This window comes from Pyrus communis, chromosome 12 (genome assembly GCF_041283825.1).
Source record: "Pyrus communis isolate YQ-2024b chromosome 12, ASM4128382v1, whole genome shotgun sequence".
Taxonomy (NCBI): domain Eukaryota; kingdom Viridiplantae; phylum Streptophyta; class Magnoliopsida; order Rosales; family Rosaceae; genus Pyrus; species Pyrus communis.
The window spans coordinates 3342841-3362074 of NC_142576.1; the positions used below are offsets into that span (position 1 = coordinate 3342841).

The following is a 19234-nucleotide window of genomic DNA, read 5'->3' on the forward strand; positions in this document are numbered from 1 at the left end:
TGAGAACTTTTTATAATACTCATTGATCGTCAGCTTTCCTTGTCTCACATTTGCAAACTCTTGCTTTCTACCATCATAAGATGCCAAAGGAAATAATTCTTTTCTTTAAACAAGTCCTTAAACAATTCTCAATCGGCTGTTTCCTTTGGTGACAACGAATTATACTCCTGTTTCCACCAGGATACAAGTTCATAACTCAAACCAGGTAGTCGTCTCAACCCTTCTGTCAAAAGGAAGATTCCTTTGACTTGCATAATCTAAAACATCTTTTCCAATTGGTTAATCCATCACTTTGCTCCCTCAGGTTCATCATTTCATAAGGTGATTCAAATTCAACTCATAACCCATCTTAAAATGTCCATTTTTGATAATATACTGAATCACCAAAATAATAGTTTCCCCTAACAGCTAAATCAGGGAGACTAAATTCCTCTAACTACGTGGTTTGCTACGAGGCGGTGTAGTTCTGACAGAATTCACTAGAACTTCTCAAGATGTCCAAGATTGAAACTTAGGCTCTGATACCAACTTGACACACCCCGTCCCGAAGGAGGGTATGCTGGCCGTCACGTGAGAGTGACGTAACCATTTGCACAGTTCGGAAGCTTTAAAAATATACTACTTCTAAAATGCAACACCCGAAGGTGAGTCCTTATTTGGTCCATTCTGTCAGAACACCGTTGAATTTCCTCGTAGTCACCACACCTTTGCAATTCTTGAACCTGGAGGGGCGCAAAACAAAGTTGAGTGGGTCAGCAAAACGTACGCATTCAAAACCTTCTTTTCTCTTTGAATATACTAACCCCTCGCCGTAAAACAAATATAGTTTCCCAGAAAATAAACATATATACGTATGTATAGGTATGTCAATCATGCTCCACATATGCCATTTATGCTCACAATATGCCATTCATGCTTGAGAATATGTCACAACAGAATCTCATAATCAAATATAAATGCTCAAGCGTAATTCACATCAATCACATATAAACTGGCAGCCGGGAGTCACCTAACGTGACATGTACCGCTGCATATAGAGCTCCACGCTCAACTCAATCACTGAATCTGCACACGAGTCGGAACCACCTAACGTGGTCTGCACGACAAGCTGGGTGTAATATATATGTATGCTCTAGTGCTACGATCACGTGAAGCTGGCGATAAATCGCGGGTCACCTACAAGTCGGAACCACCTAATGTGATCTCTACGACAGGCTTGCACCTAACTTGGATCCAAGACGAGCATGCGGTGCTGGTGAACATACACGTGAAGGCTGTGCCCTGGCCCTGGACGGGAGCACTAACACCGGGGGTGCAGATTATGAGCTCTCTAACATCTCAAACTACTACTGAAATACAAACAGGAATACCACTTACCTGGCACTTACCTGTGCGTCCACAGCACCAAATACACATATATAAATGTATGCCACTACTAATGCATGTGATGGTAGTATTTCAATCGTAGCTTACCTGGGCCTCCTCAGCACCATGCAACAGTATGCATAATTATGGTAATGCACATATTAAAATATGATGCATATATGACAGGATAATTAATTCGTATTTCTTTTAAAATACGTTTTCTGGGAAATACGTCAAGCATACGTATATATATATATATACTGAAAAATAACTGCCCACTCACTGATCACATCGACGTCTCATAGGTCCCTGAACCTCCCCTAGCTTGGTTACATTCTTCCTCTGTATAATTTTCACCTATACAAAAAGTAACCAAATTGACGTTATTTAACGCGCATACACCAAACATTCGTCCATAACTTTCTCATACGTTGCTCAATTTGGGTGTATGAATATACCACGGTGATCTACACGACGTCACGAACGCGTGACAATTTTCAGAACTCAATTTGGAGCTGTCACGCGCCCCCACGCGCCCTGTTCACGCGCTGCCCACGCGCGCATCTTCTTCCTCGCGTCGCCGGACTGGTTTCGCCGGAAATAGTGTTTTGCCGGAATTTCTGGGTAAATTTCAAACTGTCATAACTTCTTCATTTCTTAACCATTTTCGACGTACTATATATCAAAATGAAGGTATTGACGAGACGAACACATCCATACCTGCCTTGACCCCTAACTCGCCGTGGTTTCGCCGGAAAATGCCCCGAAAGCTCCGGCCAAACTTTGAACTTGTCATTCTCCTTGTTCTTTCGTCCATTTTTCATGTAATCTATACCAAAATGAAGCCCTAATCATAATCTACCACGTTGGACTAGTTTTAGGGCCTAAAAACAACGGAATCAAACTTTTCCAAAAATCACGAAAATTCGGCCGGACTTACAGTTCGTGATCCCGACGTCCAAATCCTTCAAACGAAGCACTCCGAGCTTCCTTAGGACCTCACCAAGCTTCCTACAAGCTTCAAAATCCCAAAAAACATCAATCTTTACGTGTGCATGAACAGTGCACACGCACAGTGAAATTGAAATACATGTTTTCCGAAGTGAAACTCACCTGAAATTGGTACCATCGTGTTCGTGTGGTCCTCAGGAGTACGATGGTGGTCTTAGATCCTGCGTTGGTATAGTTTTGGGGTGGTTTGTGGGTGGTCCGTGTGAGTTCGAAGGAGAGAGAGAGAGAGAGAACTTACAGAGAGAATGAGAGATTTGTGAGGGAGGAGAGAGAGAGACAAGGTACGGGAATGAGGGAGAGATTTGAGGGATGTGGGGTTCCTACCCAATCCCCAAATCATCAAGTTACAACATATTTTACGCCCCTTAGTCCCGTTTAAGGGCATTTTCATAACTTCACGTCCTCGGAATTAAAATTCCGGGACGGGTTGTGACAACATTTTAGGCTCAACTCGTAGCACGATATTGTTCGCTTTGGGCCTTGACCACGCCCTCACAATTTTGTTTCTCGTAACTCACTCGAGAACTTCTCAGTGGGTCACCCATCCTAGCAATGCTCTCACCCGAATTCGCTTAACTTCGAAGTTCCGATAGAATCCAAAGCCATTCAGTTCCCAAAAAGCCTCGTGCTAATGGAGATGAGCATGTACATATAAGGCACATCATCTCCTCTCCGTTGGTCGATGTGAGATGCTACAATTGTGGGTCACAATTTTTAAACGGTCATTCCAATTCTCAAATTTTTAGATCAAATTTGCAAATCTTATGATGTGTCACCAATATGTTTAACTTGGTGCTCATTTATTTCATATCTATATCAATTAAAGACTCAAATATGATTATTTTTTTTGTCCCATATTGACAAGGTTAGTAAATAAGAAAAAAAAAATCTCACAATTTATATAAAACCACTTTAAAACTTTAGATAGAAGGGAACACAACTCATTATTTATCTACTTGTAAGTTTGGGATTTCTTGGTTCCCTTCTCTAAGTACAAAATAAATTAGTTTTTTTGTGTTCATAGATTATTGAGTTTGGTTTGTTTTTCTAAGTACAATTTATCGAAATCTTAAATGTGAAAATAAATAATTTTTTACATGAAGTTACGACACATTTTTTATGGCATATCGGGGCTCAGAAATCTCAAGACCAACTTTACATTGGATCAATAAGAACAAAATGATCACGAGTTGTCCCAGAACAAAAAAATGTTGTTTGTATAATGATATATATCATATGCTTCATGTTGAGACACACTAAAAAACCTCTCCTAACTTAGAAAATATACGTCTTGTGAGACCGGGGAGGCGGAAATGTTTTTTGTAGACTTTAAGAAGGTAGCTATCATTTTTTAAAGAAATAAAAAAAGGACAGAAAATATATGAAAAATATGGAACACGTGTAATCTTACTGCCGCCCACCGATTCGCAGGTACACCACTTTGGTTTTACCATTTTGCTTCCGAGTCCTCACCAAAGCCACCACCACAACTTCAGAACCGCTTCAATTATTTTCTATCTGCAAAAAAACTTCAAAAGAAAAAAAAGAAGAAAATCTGTCTCAATAATGTCGGAACCCAAGAGCAAGGTCGATTCTCTCAGGGAATGGGTTGTCGAGCACAAGCTTCGAGCTGTTGGTAAATTTCCCTGCTTGTTTATCTTTGATTTTGCTCTCTAATTTTGTTTCCTTTTTCCATGGTTTTAGTTGGTAAATGCAAGATATTGTATTTTTCTTGGATTTAAGTAACATTTAGTGAGGAAATACATGTTTTATGATCTGGGTTTTAGGTTTTGATTGATTTTGGCATCCATTTTATAATATTGGCGGAAATAACTATCCTTTGGCTTTATCATCAAATTAAGGAAAAATTTATTTGAACTCATCTAACATTTTTCTACGATAAAGAGGGTGTATTCAATTAGGATTTTGAGGGATTTTAATTCTTTTAATGAATCTATGAGTATTCAATAGGATTTTAATTGATTTTCTGAAATTAAGGTGTATTCAATTAGAATTTTAAGATAGATTATTAAAATCCTTAGAAATCCGGTGTATTCAAATTAGGATTTTAAAGAAATTTATAACATTATAGGTGTATTCAATTAGAAATTGATTTTAAAGAATTTGAGAAAGTTGAAGAATTAGAAGGAATTTGAGAGATTTTGTAATGTATTTTAAGCATCTACAAATCTCACATTTCCTCATGAGACTTCGAGAGAATTGAATCAAAATTTTATATGGAATCTTTACCAATCAATTAAACTCTATAAAAATCCATCAAAGTCTTTCAAATTCTCAATTGAATACACCTCTAAACTTACTTTTTTCATCCATATTTTTTTTAATTAAAAAATTAATATCTTTTTAAATCTAAATTTATTATCTAAACTACCATTTCAAACCCAATTGAAAATGTAAAGTTAACTTTACATCCATTTCTTTTATAAAATAACATTTCTATCCGACTGTTTTTTTTTTTTGGAAGAGGCTTCCTTTGCCGCTGTATAATTGCATATGACTAGCATTTCGATGGCTTATTTTCTTTCTGCTACCAAACCCATCCATAGATTTGAAATTGCCAGAGAATGCGATGCAAGCTCCAGTTCAGTCCATCACTTTGCCAGAAAAACATTTGACCTTGATGCTTTGGATTTGGATGGAGACATGCCACCTGCAAGGCAGTGGTTAAGGTTTATGAGGTTGGGCAATCGTTATTTGCACCAAGAATCAAGTTATATGTCTTAAGGTTTATGAGGTTGGGCAATCGTTATTTGCACCAAGAATCAAGTTATATGTCTTTGCATTACTGATCAAAAGTGTTTTGAGGCAGACAGATGGCAGAGAAAAACAAATACAATATAATATAATAAGTATGAAATTTAATCCAAAGAATCAAACAAACAAAATATCTATAAATCGAGTTATACCTTAGTTGGAGGATTCAAAACTTCAAAATCACTATCCATCAATAAAAATCCTTGTTTTTCTCTATCAGAACTGTTAGGGTTTTCTAGGGTTTAATTATAGTGTTTGGGTTTATTGAGAAATTTGAGTTTTATTATTAATTTCATTTTGTACTTAATAATAATTATGTAATAGGGTAAAATAGACAATTAACATTTAAAATTTAAGTTGGGTGCAGAAAAGAGGTTACATGGATTTAAATAAAATTTCCCATTAATTTTTTAGATATTGTTCTTCAATTACTGCCCTTGGTTTTTTATTTTGGTATTTTAGATTATTGGAAACAATGGTATTTAGTTGCCATATTGCTGCATAATTGTGTGTATGTGGATCCTTACATTGTAGTTCTGGTTTTTGACAGTTTTTTGTTTTTGTTTCCATGACTTAGGTCTTCTATGGCTCAGTGGAATTACGGGTTCGATAGCTTATAACTGGTCTCAGCCCGGCATGAAGACCAGTGTGAGGATCATCCACGCCAGGTACTTTTGCTATTTGTGGATTCTCGGTTTCTTTTTTGACAGATATTGATGTGCGGATGTGCTTACCACATTTTGTAAATATATGCATTTCCTTAGTTATATAACTTTACGCGAAACAGGTAGGTCGATCTTTTCACTAAATTTTGTTGAGTTGAGAGTTTTAGAGTTACATACGAGTTGAAAGAATATTAGGTCGACGGGAGCTTATGACATTTTCTGATGATTAAATGATACTATCTTGTTTGGCATTTGGCTCTCTCTCTTTGAACTGGATGTCAGTTTGTGGTTACTGAATATCTATGCCGAAAACTATGCCCGTCCCGGTATTCCCTACCCTGCCAGTGCTATTTGCCTCTTAAGTCCTATCCATAGGTTGCCCTGGTATGAAAGTTGATGCCTTGGTATGGATTTTATTATGACTGGTGTAATGGAATTAGTGATTTTCTCTTCCCAAACAAAGCCAGTCGATGGAATACCAAAAAAATTGGACCTTAATTTTTAATATAATTTATGTGAGAATATATATTCCTACGTGCAGATACCATTGTTCCTGAATTTGACAGAAAAACCATGACTTTGGTGCGAAATTTTCGGAGTTCTTGAACTCCTGCTAATTCATTGTGGCTGTTTACTAATCTTTAGCTACTTGAGCAATCATATGCATATAATACTGAATGATCCCAATTTGTACAAGGCATTTGATTCTTAGGTTAGAAGTGATTCTGAGATTTGATCGGGTTTACAATTTTTGCAATAGCCACTTAATGGGATATTTGATGCGTAAGATGGCATTCAATTTGTTAATTTAGCATAAGGCAGCAGCCTCTGAATTCGCTGGAAGCAGTGTTATCATAGCAATGATATTTCTTTTCCCCATCATCTTATACCTTCTCTATTTATTATTTCAGATTAGCATGTTGTTGTTAGGGAAATTGTATCATGAAATTTAGTCTCTTGGATCCATAGCCTAAACCCGGAGATTGCTTCAAACATGCGATTAGTCCAACATGTGAGATAAAGGGATAAAATCCTTGATATACAAAATCCTAAGAGAAAATGCTTAAACACACTTGTGGTCTTTATGGAGTGTGGAGGTCCAAATTGAATTCCCATTGTGAGTGATTCTGGGTATAAATTTTCTTCCCTATGTCGACCGGGAATGCTTCTCCCCTTTTCTTCCATCTGAATCGTCTGTTTAACTTCTAATTTGTGCATCTCACTTATCCTACATTTTCTAATTTTTCTTGTTTGAATTCACATTGAGTACCTGTGTATTATTCCCGACTTCTTACTCCTTGATGTTTTTCAGGTTGCATGCACAGGCTCTGACGCTTGCCGCATTAGCTGGTGCAGCAGTGGTGGAGTACTATGACCACAAAACTGGAGCAAAACATGACAAATACGCCAAGTACTTCCCAGTTGAGGACTTTAACAAGGATTCCAATTGAGAACTTTAACGAGGATTAAGCATCGCGTTCGACGACCCTGCTTGGGCAAACGTTTAACCCCACATAGCACGGCATGGCCTTGCGCAAGTTTTTCTAGAAAATAGTTGGAGGATGATAAGAAAAATAACTGTGTGAACAGTCTTTCTTCAACCATTATTTTGTTTGTTTGTATTAACTCCGATTGTAATCAGGCACGGGATTTCTGTGCTACTGATTTGCAAGTATGCAGTAATTAGGCCTCGGCCTTTCGTGAATTCAACTACATTTTTTCTGCTGCCTTTTGCACAATCTAAATCTCTCTTTTGAGTCCATTTACTTTGGTTATGTGGATTGACCGAATATTCGTGATGCATAGGGTTGTAGGTTTTCAAGTCAATCGTGCGCTGCTATGTGTTTTTAACTGTTATATATAGTAAGGCATGATTGGTTAGGACACTGTCATCGTGATATTCTTGTTGCTTAAGGTTTCTTCTCTATCTATATTGGTTTAAGTGGAAGTATGCCCATAACTTGAGACATGTGTTGAACATGAAAGTTTGAATATTAAGTTTTTGTTTTGATGAAATTCGTAATCTCAAAACTGCTCCGAACTTTAGTGTAAATTATCTTATTGTTAGTCGAAATAACAAGGTCCCGAACAATTTAATCTAAAATATGAAATGAAATAGTGAATGAGAATCTGTGAAATTACACAACATCATAAACTGCACTTACAATATTCAGTCACAATATAGATCTCTCGACTCTCGACCATATACCAAGAAATTAATCAGAGTGGAAAAACTGAACAAACGACGTAGTTTCCAATTAAAAATCAAGACCAGAAATTGGAAACTCAACAAACAACTAATTGGCAGTCAAATATTTAAACAGATACGATGTTGACTCTCAACTTGTTCTTGCAATATATTAAGCTCGAGTAATAATTAATGTCTAGTAAAAAAGCCAAACTCTTTTTATTTTTTATTTTAGATGCCAATGATGTTCAAATATCACCAGTATCAACCATCTCGCTTGCTCTTAATTTTCAGAAGTGTGATGTTATTTCAACACACAAAACTGATACACTTATTGACACGACCTCTAATATAAGGTGAGGTTTACATACAATTGACACAAGCAATAGCTTGAAAATCTCCTCGAGACACAATAAACAGGAATATGCATAAGATCTTTGATAGTGAAGTTATAGTTGGCTAAGCGTCCATCTTTGTCAACCAAAAGAACCTCCTACCTCTTCTAAAGTATCAATGGATGTCTACCTCTTGATCCAATTCGGGAAAAACAGACAAGTGTTTTGTCCAACCGTCGTCAAATTCATCCATCACCCAAATTTCAAGGGTTTCTTCATATCCGCCGTGGTAAAAGCCAGAAAGAGCAACAGATCCAGTTCGGACAAAATTGTTAGCGTCATATTCAGTTACCAACTACATATCATGTTGTTCCTGCACCTCTTACTTTCATACATACCTTTTGAAAATTTTATGAGCCTTTAGGGATTAAACTTCCCACTTTGTTTGGGGTGAGAAAATTTCACCTTCCTGTTCAACCTCTTAGGGTTAAAACTTCCACTGGGTAATGTGGTCATGCTCCCCTCATAGAACACCTAAGGATGGATGAACAAGCATTACTAGGGGAGCTAGGGCTTGCGGGAAATTACCACTTTAAGTCCTTGCTGTTGAGTGATCTTTGTGACGTTTCTTGAATAAATGGTTTGATTGGGACTCAAGAAAGGATCAGGATCCTCTCCTGATCTTAGAAGACTGAGCCTGTTGAGCAGACAATCATGACCATTGAAATTTGATACAACAGTTACAATTATTATAACTTTTGGAGGATCCCCCTGTTTTCAACGGCCACGATTGTCTGTTCAGCAGACTTAGTTTTTTAAGGTCAGGAGAGGATCCTAGTCCCTCAAGAAATTCAATCAAACATTGTAAAACTGATGAACACATTGTACTTAACCATCTTAAATATGAGCATGGGAGGGAATAGTTCCTCGACTGATGAAGATATTTTTGTAAGAAGCCTACGATAATGGTATGACGCACTCAAGAAACTGTGGAGCCTCTGAAACCATAAAAATTGGAAAATACTAAGAAAAAGCAAAATTTGCTTTTGCGTATTCACCATGATATGTGAATTATTGTAGACCAAAGCATATGTTTTGGTGTATCTAGAACACCGTTATACAATGTTATTATTTCATTTTAATGATAACATATGTGTGTATTATTTTTTATGTTTATATAATTAACAAGTCAGACATATTAATCATATTTTTTTATCTATATCATTACACGTGAACATGGTGAATTTGCTAAAAGACCAGAGTGGCCTTGCCACCGAAGATCAGAAAAATGACTAGGAAAGTCCTCGAGGGATTCTGCAAATGGTTGGTACAGGACCTAAGAGTCCCCACGAAGCATTCGATGAAATGTCCGCCCAACAACATGCATCGATGACGCTTGGCAATACACGTTGACACCACTCGCTGGTATGTGTTGATAAAACTTGATATGACTCATTCATCATCTTTAGATATTTGTTTACCGATGAGCAACATAGCTCGACAAATAATTATATGCTAACTAAGTGCTTGATAAAATGACCAACACTTTAAGAGTAAAGAGTATTTTGCACGTTATACGCATTGTTTCAGTCTAAAAAAAAATAGCTTCAATCTTTTACTATAACATCCTCTGAAGTTAAATCATAAATCTATTATGTATAAAACGATACACCACTTGACACTTACTTTGCAACTGCAAAAATTTCTCCCAACAACCAAACATAAATAACCAAACACGAATCATGATGATTGTTGTTTTTACAAGCTTTGACATTTGTGCATTGCGTGTACAAGCACTCCCACATACGACATATTCCTTCTCGTCCTCTTTTCCCTCTCTCCTCTTTAAAGCATTGCTTGCGATTTAAGGTTCGTTCATCAATATATGGCAGGGCAGCACTGCATGTCTTTCTTTCTTGTCCCCTTCCCTCACTTCAATTTCCAACGCTCCAAAGCCCTATCAGAAATCAAAAGATCGGAGTCCCCCACTTTCTTAGGCAAAGTGCAAGAGCCACCCCTTTGCTTACAAACCCTTCTTTTTGACTGTCAAATTTATATAACCTTACGCCATCTTCCTGTCAAAACTGGTCAGTCTCAAACCTACATAGCGTTTAATTTAGAATAGTGTGGTCAATGGAAGAGAGGACTTGGAAAGCCTTTGCTGTTTGCATAAATTAGTTTAGCTCGTCAACAAACGATAAAATGCGACTTATAATGTAGTTTACTTCTGATAATTATGGTTGAAAGTTATTTTCCAAAAATCCTGCACATCACACATTAGAGTTTACAAAAGACTTGATGAAAAACCGAACGTAATAATTAACATTTAAAAATTTCTACCCCGACCTCACTTACTGGAAGAGGGCTTGGTTGTTGTTGACATGCATATCACACATTTTAATTTATATTCTATTAAAAATATAATTTGCTCAAAAATAATAATAAGTAATAATAATACTAATTTGTGGTTCAGGATAGTTCTTAAGTATATGTTTCGGAAATTTTAAACATAAATCATTAAATCCAATCGAAATAGCATCACTCAACCTGTGCTCATTAGTTATTACTTGACAAGCTTCTTGAGTCAAGGATCTTTAGCATGATGCATGGCCATAATGTTTTTACAGTTTTCTCCGCCTGGTTAATTACTTTCTAGTTACGAGTACTTCTTGTCAAGCTTTGGTTTCGTCATGGTATCCCTTCTCATGTGACTTGCATCTTAAAAAGCATAATTCAATACAAGTTCTTCTTTTAGCTAAATAAAACGAACGAAGAAAATGCTAAGAAGACCACATTTATTAATCTTGATAATTTTGCCAATTGAAAGAGATTTTTCAACATGACCAGCATACGGGATAGTACACCATGTATCACTGTACAAATGATGAAATATGTGTGTTAAAAAATTAATAACTTAAAAATAAAATTTTCATTCATTTACATAAAAACACGTGATGTATCATCCGTGTTTCCGTCGTAAAGAAAAATTTCTCCAAGATTATAATTGCAGCAGAAATGTATACAAATGTCATAGGAGAACTTAAAAAACAACTATTTAGGGCTTGCAAATGGATACAACTGCCCACAGATATTGGATTGAGATTCTCCGTAGATCTCATACATTAGAGCTTGTGGACCGTGCAACCTGGATTTCAGTTTGGTTCCATTAATTAGTTTATTAATTTTGACCCACCTCACCTACAATCTCTATCCAACGCCCAGATATTCTCTGCTCCAAATTGCTCGGTCCGCGAGCTTCAGAATGTAAGATCCGGAGAGTATTTCAACCCCAAAATATTGACATCCTCTTCTTACATGCAGAATTCTGTGTCTTTGTGATCATGAGCCAACGTCCCATACTTGAACTTCTCATGCTACGCAGAGAGAGAGAGAGAGAGATGTCTACAAATAAACCAAAGCATATGGGTTAAATATCTCAAAGAAACAAATTAAACGAAACATGTGATATGTGGCAGTGGAAATCCAAGACACTGTGAAGAGAAGATAATCGAAAGTTCTACGTTTACTTTCCTTAACTTTACCATCCTACGCACGTACAGCGTTCACACGGCTTTGTTGATCGAGCTAGTGATGCAGAAATGGGGCGTGGAAGAAAGAGAGGTGAGAAGCTTGTGTTGGAGAAGGGGAGCACGTGTAAAGTTCTAGTAAAGCTCAAGCTCCCAATGAAGGAGTGCTTGAGCTAGAATTTGCACGTGCCCTGCTTCTCCAACACGAACTACTCACCCATGCACCATGCATGCCCGTCATAACTCCTAAAGACCCCCACAACCCTGGCCACTCTTTACCCATTTGGTTTTGTTTCAACCCAAGAGTGAATCAGAAATGTGAAGGAGCCCATGCATTTATATATAAATTTTTCTAGGAGAGAGAGAGACTCAAACAGAAATAGGAGAAATTTTTAATTGTAACAGGAATACGGATAGTACATTACGTGTTTTTATGTAAGTGGTGCGAAATTTTATTTTTTAAGTTATCAATTTTTTAACACACATATTCCATTATTTTTATAACGATACGTGATGTACCATCCCGTGTGACGGGCATGTCGAAAAATCTCTCCAGAAATAGAGTAATTAAAAGCATTGAGTCTTGGAGTGTCTATTCTGTAAAGACCTTATTTGATTTCACAAGCAACAAGCAAAAGTGATTGATTAAAAGGAAAATTAATGAAAATAATCTAAAAATTTTGAGTTTTAATAATAAGGATAAAATAAAAGGTAAACTGAATAGTACCAAAATTGATTTTTTAGTGTAAAAATGTGATTTTTTGTTAAAGTAAACAGTACCGTGGACTTTTCGTTAAAATTCCCTTAATTAAATTTTGAATTGAAAGGCATTTCAATTGTTTTTTTTATTTTTAACAAAAAATATTACCACTTTTAAGTTACACTATAAAAAAAAAAAATTAAAAACAATGAGTTAAAAGTTAACATTTTATTCACCCGAATAATTCATCAGCTGCATCCAATTAAATTTTAACTATTAAAAAGGAAAAAAAGAATTCAAGGTCTTTGATGTATATATTTTACTCAGAGACGGTGGACACACACAAGTCCCTCCCCTGTTTCCATTAAGAGCAGCTCTGGCGATAACCCAAAAGTTCAGGCAATTGAGTTGGATTGCCCCCATCCCTTTTGCCCTCGCTTTATTTTTAAATAAAACTAATGAAAATGGTTGGAAAATTTTGAGTTTTAACGATAAGGAAAAAAAAATAAAGGGTAAAGTGAATAATACCAGGTTTGATTTTTTAGTGCAAAAATGTAATTTTTCGTTAAAGTGAACAGTATCACGAATTTTTCATTAAAACTTCCTTATTTTTACCCTGTTGAAACGGGTGGATTTGTTCTAAAATAATAAGGTAGGTTTTCCACACAATTATATGAAAAGTTGATGGCATGATAATATATTTGACCCTGTTTTTGACATTGGCTCACTGAATCTTACTCTCACCTGTTTGATTAAGTAGTGCTCTATATTATGTATGTTGAAGTCCCGTGGTGCTCTATATTACGTATGTTAAAGTCACCTTGAGATATTTTCAGCTAACAGTAAACGTCACTTTGTGGGGTAACGTACTGCCTGCCGCCAATTTGCAAACACTAGGGTAAAATCTTGGGTACACCACTGGAAGATAATTCCCATGAAAAATGATTATCGTCGGATTCTTTTTTTAAAGATTTTAAAGATTTTGTGATAGTTACCGTTTATCGTGTATTGTACGATTAGAAATTATTTCAAAATTTAAAATTTAAAATTAAATATAAATAGTATCTAACGAAAACTGACCGCATGATGTACAATGAACAGTCACGATCACAAGATCCTAAGGATCTCCAGAAAAAGGATCCGGTTCCAATCCCCATAACTATATAGCCTTTAAATATAACAAAGGGGTTTTAACGAAATAGAGCTCGTCAAAGTATCTAAATGTATAGAAACTCGTCGGATATTTCAAAATGATCTTCTCATGTGGGGACTGAGTTGGGTGAGATCCTATCCAATTTTTAGTGGAAAAAGGCACACTAAGTTGGGTGAGATCCCATCCAAATTTTTAACACACATATCTCACTATTTATACAATGACATGTGATGTACCGTTCTATGTTCAGATTACACTAAAAAATCTCTCAATGTGCTACAAAAAAAATATTTAACCGCTGAAGAAATCAACAGTCCATATTTATTTTTGGGTTTTTTTTTTTTTGCCTTTTTACCATTTGAGGTCAATGGAGGAAATCAAATAAACTTCAAATTTAAGGTTTGTACTATAAGAATTATCTTATTGTAGGCAATATTATTTTAGTGACACAAAGACTCTTTTAAGTCCTTAAATGAGTTTTTAAAGGAGATTGCATACGTTTTTAAGTAGGGATTTCCATTAAAAATACTCTCAAGTCGCATTATCCAGTTCTATCTACCAAAAAGATGCGAACATTGCCTGCATTTCCCATCTCTGAGAATTGTTTTCTACTATAACTACAAGTTGCCGAATTGGAACGTTTAGTTGATGACATTTTTGACCAAGAAATGATCACGATCACGTTGATTAGATGAGGAGTGAAAGCCGGGTGAAAATTGTACAAAGTGAAACTCAACACCGCATGGCAACAGAAGGAGAACAGTGAGTGAATGACAGCATGACGCTGGCTGTTGAGGGTTTGCGTGTTGGAAGCAAAAGAGATGATTAAAGGAACTTTAACGAAAAGATATTAGTACTGTTTATTTTGACGAAAAATCATATTTTTATATTAAAAAATCAATTTTGATACTATTCACTTTACATTAGTTTTCAAGTTATTTTCATTAGTTTTCCTTTGATTTAAGAGAGGTTTAACAAAACACTCCCGATACTGTTCACTTTTAACGAAAAACCACATTTATACATTTATCTGTTACTATTCATTATACCTTTAAAAATGACTTTTCATTAAAAGGGAAGTTTTTTTTTTACTTTTCGTTAGTTTTCTTTTTATTTAAATAGAAGGTGTTTGTGTGTGTGTGTGTTTTATTTAGTACATCAATATGTTTTACACTAAAAAAATGAGAAAGATCGGCTAAACCATACAATAGACAACCTAATTTGATATAAAATTCGTCATTCAGGAGATTCGAATATAAAACATATCATTTACAAATAAAGATGAATATTATCGCAATACTAATAACTTGTGTGTGTTGGTTTAGGAGACAGCAGGGTGAATCCCTAGGTGGATATGATTCCCCTATCTTTGCTAGGAGTAGCTCTTTTCAGTTTTCCCCTTTTCAATGATACTTCACCCCCTTTTAGTTGAAAAAAGATCCTCTCCGGATCTATTCCATCAAATCTACCAGATTAAGTGATCCGAATCTTTTAAATTTTATCCAACAGTTCATCTATTTTGATTCCTTAAAAGTTATAATAATTTTTAATCGTTAGATAAAATTTCAAAAGTCCAAATTACTTGATCCGATGATATTGGTCAAAGAAATATCTTTTCCTTTTAGTTTATGGTGGAATTTTTTAGTACTGACCCCAATATGTCTCTATCATATATACTCCAATCACCAACATCACATTTCAATAATGGTGGCTTTTGGGAGCAAAGATTTTTGCCTGTCATCTTATTTATCATTATTGTAAAAACTTAAATTTTAAGATGTATGTATTAAATAAGCATAAATTTTAAAATTTATACTTTTCCAACTATGATAAATAGGATGCTACTCACCCTCAAACAAAAATGCAACATTTTGCTACAATGATTCACTTCTTGAATTTTCAATGCACTCCCCATTTATAAGGAGATTTTTATAAAGCGAGTAAAGAAAAGACAAAAGTTTAGTAACATCTTAGTTGAAGCATACAGAACACGAGGATGGATGACTAAATGTTTAGCAAGAAAGGTATGTAAAACCCTCCCTTGAATAATCATAAAATTGCAGATGAGTGTGTATAAAGGTCCTGTAAACCTATGTTATTTGGATGTTATTCCAAATCCGAACCCGTCCATATTCAACCCGACTTTAAATCCGAACAAGTGGTTCTTTTAGTTATAATCCGTTCATTGATTGGGTTGAGTTGAGTTGATCATTTGCCCGTTCATCCCCAACCCAACTCGACTAACTAAATCCAATCTAACCATATTGTAACCTATATCAATTAATGCTCATATTACACCCAAGTAAGCCAAGTCCAAAAACCAACGCGCTTTCTAATATATTTTTTAATAAATTACCCTTTATAATTACTTAAGCTTTTTAAGACTTTGATTAGTCAACCCATATTTGTAGTCTCTAAATCCTGAAGTTTTATAGTAGATGGATTTCTGAAATTAAAGTTAGCTAGCTTTGATGCTACTTGGCTTAATTTTTTTAGGAATTCATGAAAACTAAGTTATTACAAGATTAAACTTAAAAAAGTTGGACAACCCGAACCCAACCCAATTAAACCCGAGCCCAAATGAATCCGAATGAAACCCAACCGGAACCCGAACCTGAATTGTAAAAGTTAGATTAGGATTGGGTTGACCTTCCAACCCGTCCTAGTTGCACCCCTAACAACGGTAAGTTTCAAATGAAAAAGTCTCAAACAGGCGACAAGCCTTAAAAAGGCCCAAGCTCTAATACCGGCTAAAAAGGCCCAATGATCATTCCCTTATTTTCTTCCCTTCAGATAAAAATAGAAAACAAAAGAAAGAAAAAACACACTGAAACCTCTACTGTTTCGTTTTGGCAGATTGAACCATTTCGAAAGCTCTGAACTTTGAGCACTTCAGTGAGTTCCGAATCCATCGCTTCAAGCTTTCTTTGCAAGACATCCAATTTGGTAAGCAACTCTTAGACTTACTTCTCTCTTGGTCCTATTTTCGGAACTTAAATGCTCTGTTTGGTTCCCCAGAAAATTCAGGAAAAATTGAAATCGAAATCCTGTATATTTCCAACTTTCAGTCGATTAAACCCAAATATCATTTGTGCCAATTTCATGGGATAAATTGTCTCTTTGTTACGATAATTTATTTTTGCTTGGTTAAATTTCAATTCCCATTTCATTTTGCTTTTTAGTTTAAATTCCTGGTGAGATGTATATAATGTAAAGGTTCGTTCTTTGTTTACTATGTGTTAAATTAGGAAGAACCCATGTCTTGAAATCGATTATTTTTAGCGCAGTTGGTGTGAGTTTGGAGGTTAAGAAGTTGTACACCAATTGTTTGATAGAAGAATCAACCATTGGGCAATCACTTTCAATCGCTCCCTTAGAGCTTTTATTTCTCTTCCTTTGATCTGATACATGCCACATGGTGTGGTTTGAATCCAATACAATCATGGGGTTCACATACTCTGTGTAGTTACTATAGGGGCTTAGGGATAGAGAGTATATTCAGGTTTGAAAGTTTGAAAAGGAGATCTTCCCTAAATATATTTTTTTTGTTCGGAGTAGCCGAAATTGAAGGAAAGATGAGAGAAAATCGGTTATGGTGGTTTGGGCATGTGAAACGAAGGCCTATAGACGCTTCGGTTAGAACATGCGATTACAACACAGAGGTCTAGGGCCAAAGAGGTAGAGGAAGACCTAGGAAGATTTTGGAAGAGACTCTAAGAAAAGACTTGGAGTACTTAGATCTAACGGAAGACGTGGTACATAACCGAGTGCAATGGCGTTTTTGGATTCATATATCCGACCCCACTTAGTAGGAAAAGACTTTGTTGTTGTGGAGTTTTGGTTTGATTGACTGAATCGTAGAACGGTGGAAATCAAGGACTTCCATTCTATCGCTGCCTAAGTAGCTTTGGTTTATTCTTTGATGTTTTGCTGCATTGTGGGAGTTATATATATGATGGTAATACTGCACTGATGCTTCATTTTTCTTCATGTAGTACTAGTCTATACATAATTCCGCTGTTTTTCTTCATGTTTCATTTTTCGAGCACCCAATTGTGGTCCATAGATTGTCAAAAATTTCAGTTAAAACTTTTATGATTGAAGTTCTGAATTATATTCCACTGTTTTTCTTCATGTTTCATTTTTCGAGCAGCTAATCGTGGTCCATTGATAGTCAAAATTTTCGGTTAAACTTGTATGATTGAAGTTCTGACTTATGTGCAAACAGAAATGGGTATCCCTCCTGTCAGGCCACCTAGTATTACAAAGTATCTAAAGCCCTATGTCCTGAAGATGCACTTCACAAACAAATACGTAAGCGCCCAGGTGATCCACACACCAACTGCCACTGTGGCATCTTCTGCAAGCTCCCAAGAAAAGGCCTTGAAAGAAAGCATGGAGATACGTCGTGATGTTGCTGCTGCTGCAAAGATTGGGAAGATATTAGGGGAGCGCCTGCTGCTCAAGAACATTCCCGCTGTATCTGTCCACTTGAAGAAGGAACAGAAATATCACGGTAAAGTTAAAGCTGTCATTGATAGTGTGGTTGAAGCAGGTGTCAAACTACTCTGAAGAATCGCTTGAGTGTACTTACATTAAGGTAGTCAGTATCAGTTGTCCTTGTTCTAGACGGGCTGCCGGGGAATGTAAACCGAAGGATTGTGTGGTAGGATATGTCTTTCAATTGCTATGCTACCATGATCATGAACACTGGTGGAACTTTTGATTTTTCGATGTAATGTTCTGGTTGGATGTTGATTTTGATTTCAACGATATTATTCATCGGATTGCAACTTATGAAATGCGATCACGAGAATCAGCATATCATCAGCTTGGTTTAGGGCCTATTTGGGGTTGAAAGCGCTTTCGAGAAAAACAAGAGTGATTTTTGGCGGTGTTTGACAAAAATAACTGAAAGTGCTCATGGTTATGATTGAGAACGTCACATGTTTGAAGGATTACACATTTTCAATTACATTTTTCTTTTGGTAGGAAGGTTGGATCAAGCTTGAAATTCATAGAAAAGCCCAGCCCAAACCGGAAAACCATACCCAAATCCAAGTTGCAGCCCTAGAAGCCAGTGACCCAAAATAGCAAACAAACAAAGCAAGCCCAATTGGATGGGATTGTGCAACCCGGATGTCCAGGTAGCGGTACCAAAACCTACTCAAGTATGTCATATGTTTTAACTAAACCTACTCAAGTATGTCATATGTTTTAACTTACTCACATAAATTACGTAATTTTTTTTTTTTTTATATCGTCATCTTACTAACCAAGCCGGATGTACTTCAAAGTTTTGAATAATCATCTTAAGCAATTTACCTAAATGCAAATAAAATGACGGCATTATAGTATCTCACTCTTACTTATTGGAGAGATTTTTCAATATAATCGAAATATAAACACATAAACGATATGTCATTATACATATAGAAAAACACTTAAATAAAATCATTTTTATCCACTTATATAAGAATATATGACGTACCGTCTTGTGTTACGCCATAAAATA

At 35.9% G+C, this 19234-nt stretch overlaps 2 protein-coding genes and 1 long non-coding RNA gene across 5 annotated transcripts; 2 read left to right on the forward strand and 1 right to left on the reverse strand.

Annotated features, from left to right (window-relative positions):
- Positions 1-604: 604 nt before the first annotated feature.
- LOC148692190 (uncharacterized) lies at positions 605-2164 on the reverse strand. The gene is made up of 4 exons (XR_015953806.1): positions 2086-2164; positions 1824-1985; positions 1649-1722; positions 605-722 (listed from the first exon to the last, which is right to left on the reverse strand). It is a non-coding gene; the product is annotated as an uncharacterized LOC148692190 (long non-coding RNA).
- Positions 2165-3838: 1674 nt separating this feature from the next.
- On the forward strand, positions 3839-7521 carry LOC137745661 (uncharacterized). Its single transcript, XM_068485655.2, has 3 exons — positions 3839-4012; positions 5729-5819; positions 7129-7521. The coding sequence occupies exons 1-3, from the start codon at positions 3943-3945 to the stop codon at positions 7265-7267; spliced, it is 300 nt and encodes a 99-aa protein (XP_068341756.1). The 5' UTR covers positions 3839-3942; the 3' UTR covers positions 7268-7521.
- A 9004-nt stretch (positions 7522-16525) lies between these two features.
- LOC137745660 (uncharacterized) lies at positions 16526-18541 on the forward strand. Of its 3 annotated transcripts, none has more exons than XM_068485654.2 (2): positions 16526-16665; positions 17948-18541. In XM_068485654.2, the coding sequence occupies exon 2, from the start codon at positions 17950-17952 to the stop codon at positions 18289-18291; it is 342 nt and encodes a 113-aa protein (XP_068341755.2). In that variant the 5' UTR covers positions 16526-16665; positions 17948-17949; the 3' UTR covers positions 18292-18541. The 3 variants fall into 3 exon arrangements, with proteins under 3 accessions (XP_068341755.2, XP_088537941.1, XP_088537942.1); XM_088681815.1 differs by having other exon boundaries at positions 16537-16665; positions 17873-18541; XM_088681816.1 differs by having other exon boundaries at positions 16544-16665; positions 17894-18541.
- The last annotated feature ends 693 nt before the right edge of the window (positions 18542-19234 follow it).

Coding starts and splice junctions, on each gene's coding strand:
- LOC137745661 (XM_068485655.2), top strand. CDS start 3,943: ATGTCGGAACCCAAGAGCAAGGTCGATTCTCTCAGGGAATGGGTTGTC. Junction 4,013..5,728: donor GCACAAGCTTCGAGCTGTTG/GTAAATTTCCCT, acceptor TCCATGACTTAG/GTCTTCTATGGCTCAGTGGA. Junction 5,820..7,128: donor GTGAGGATCATCCACGCCAG/GTACTTTTGCTA, acceptor GATGTTTTTCAG/GTTGCATGCACAGGCTCTGA.
- LOC137745660 (XM_088681815.1), top strand. CDS start 17,917: ATGATTGAAGTTCTGACTTATGTGCAAACAGAAATGGGTATCCCTCCT.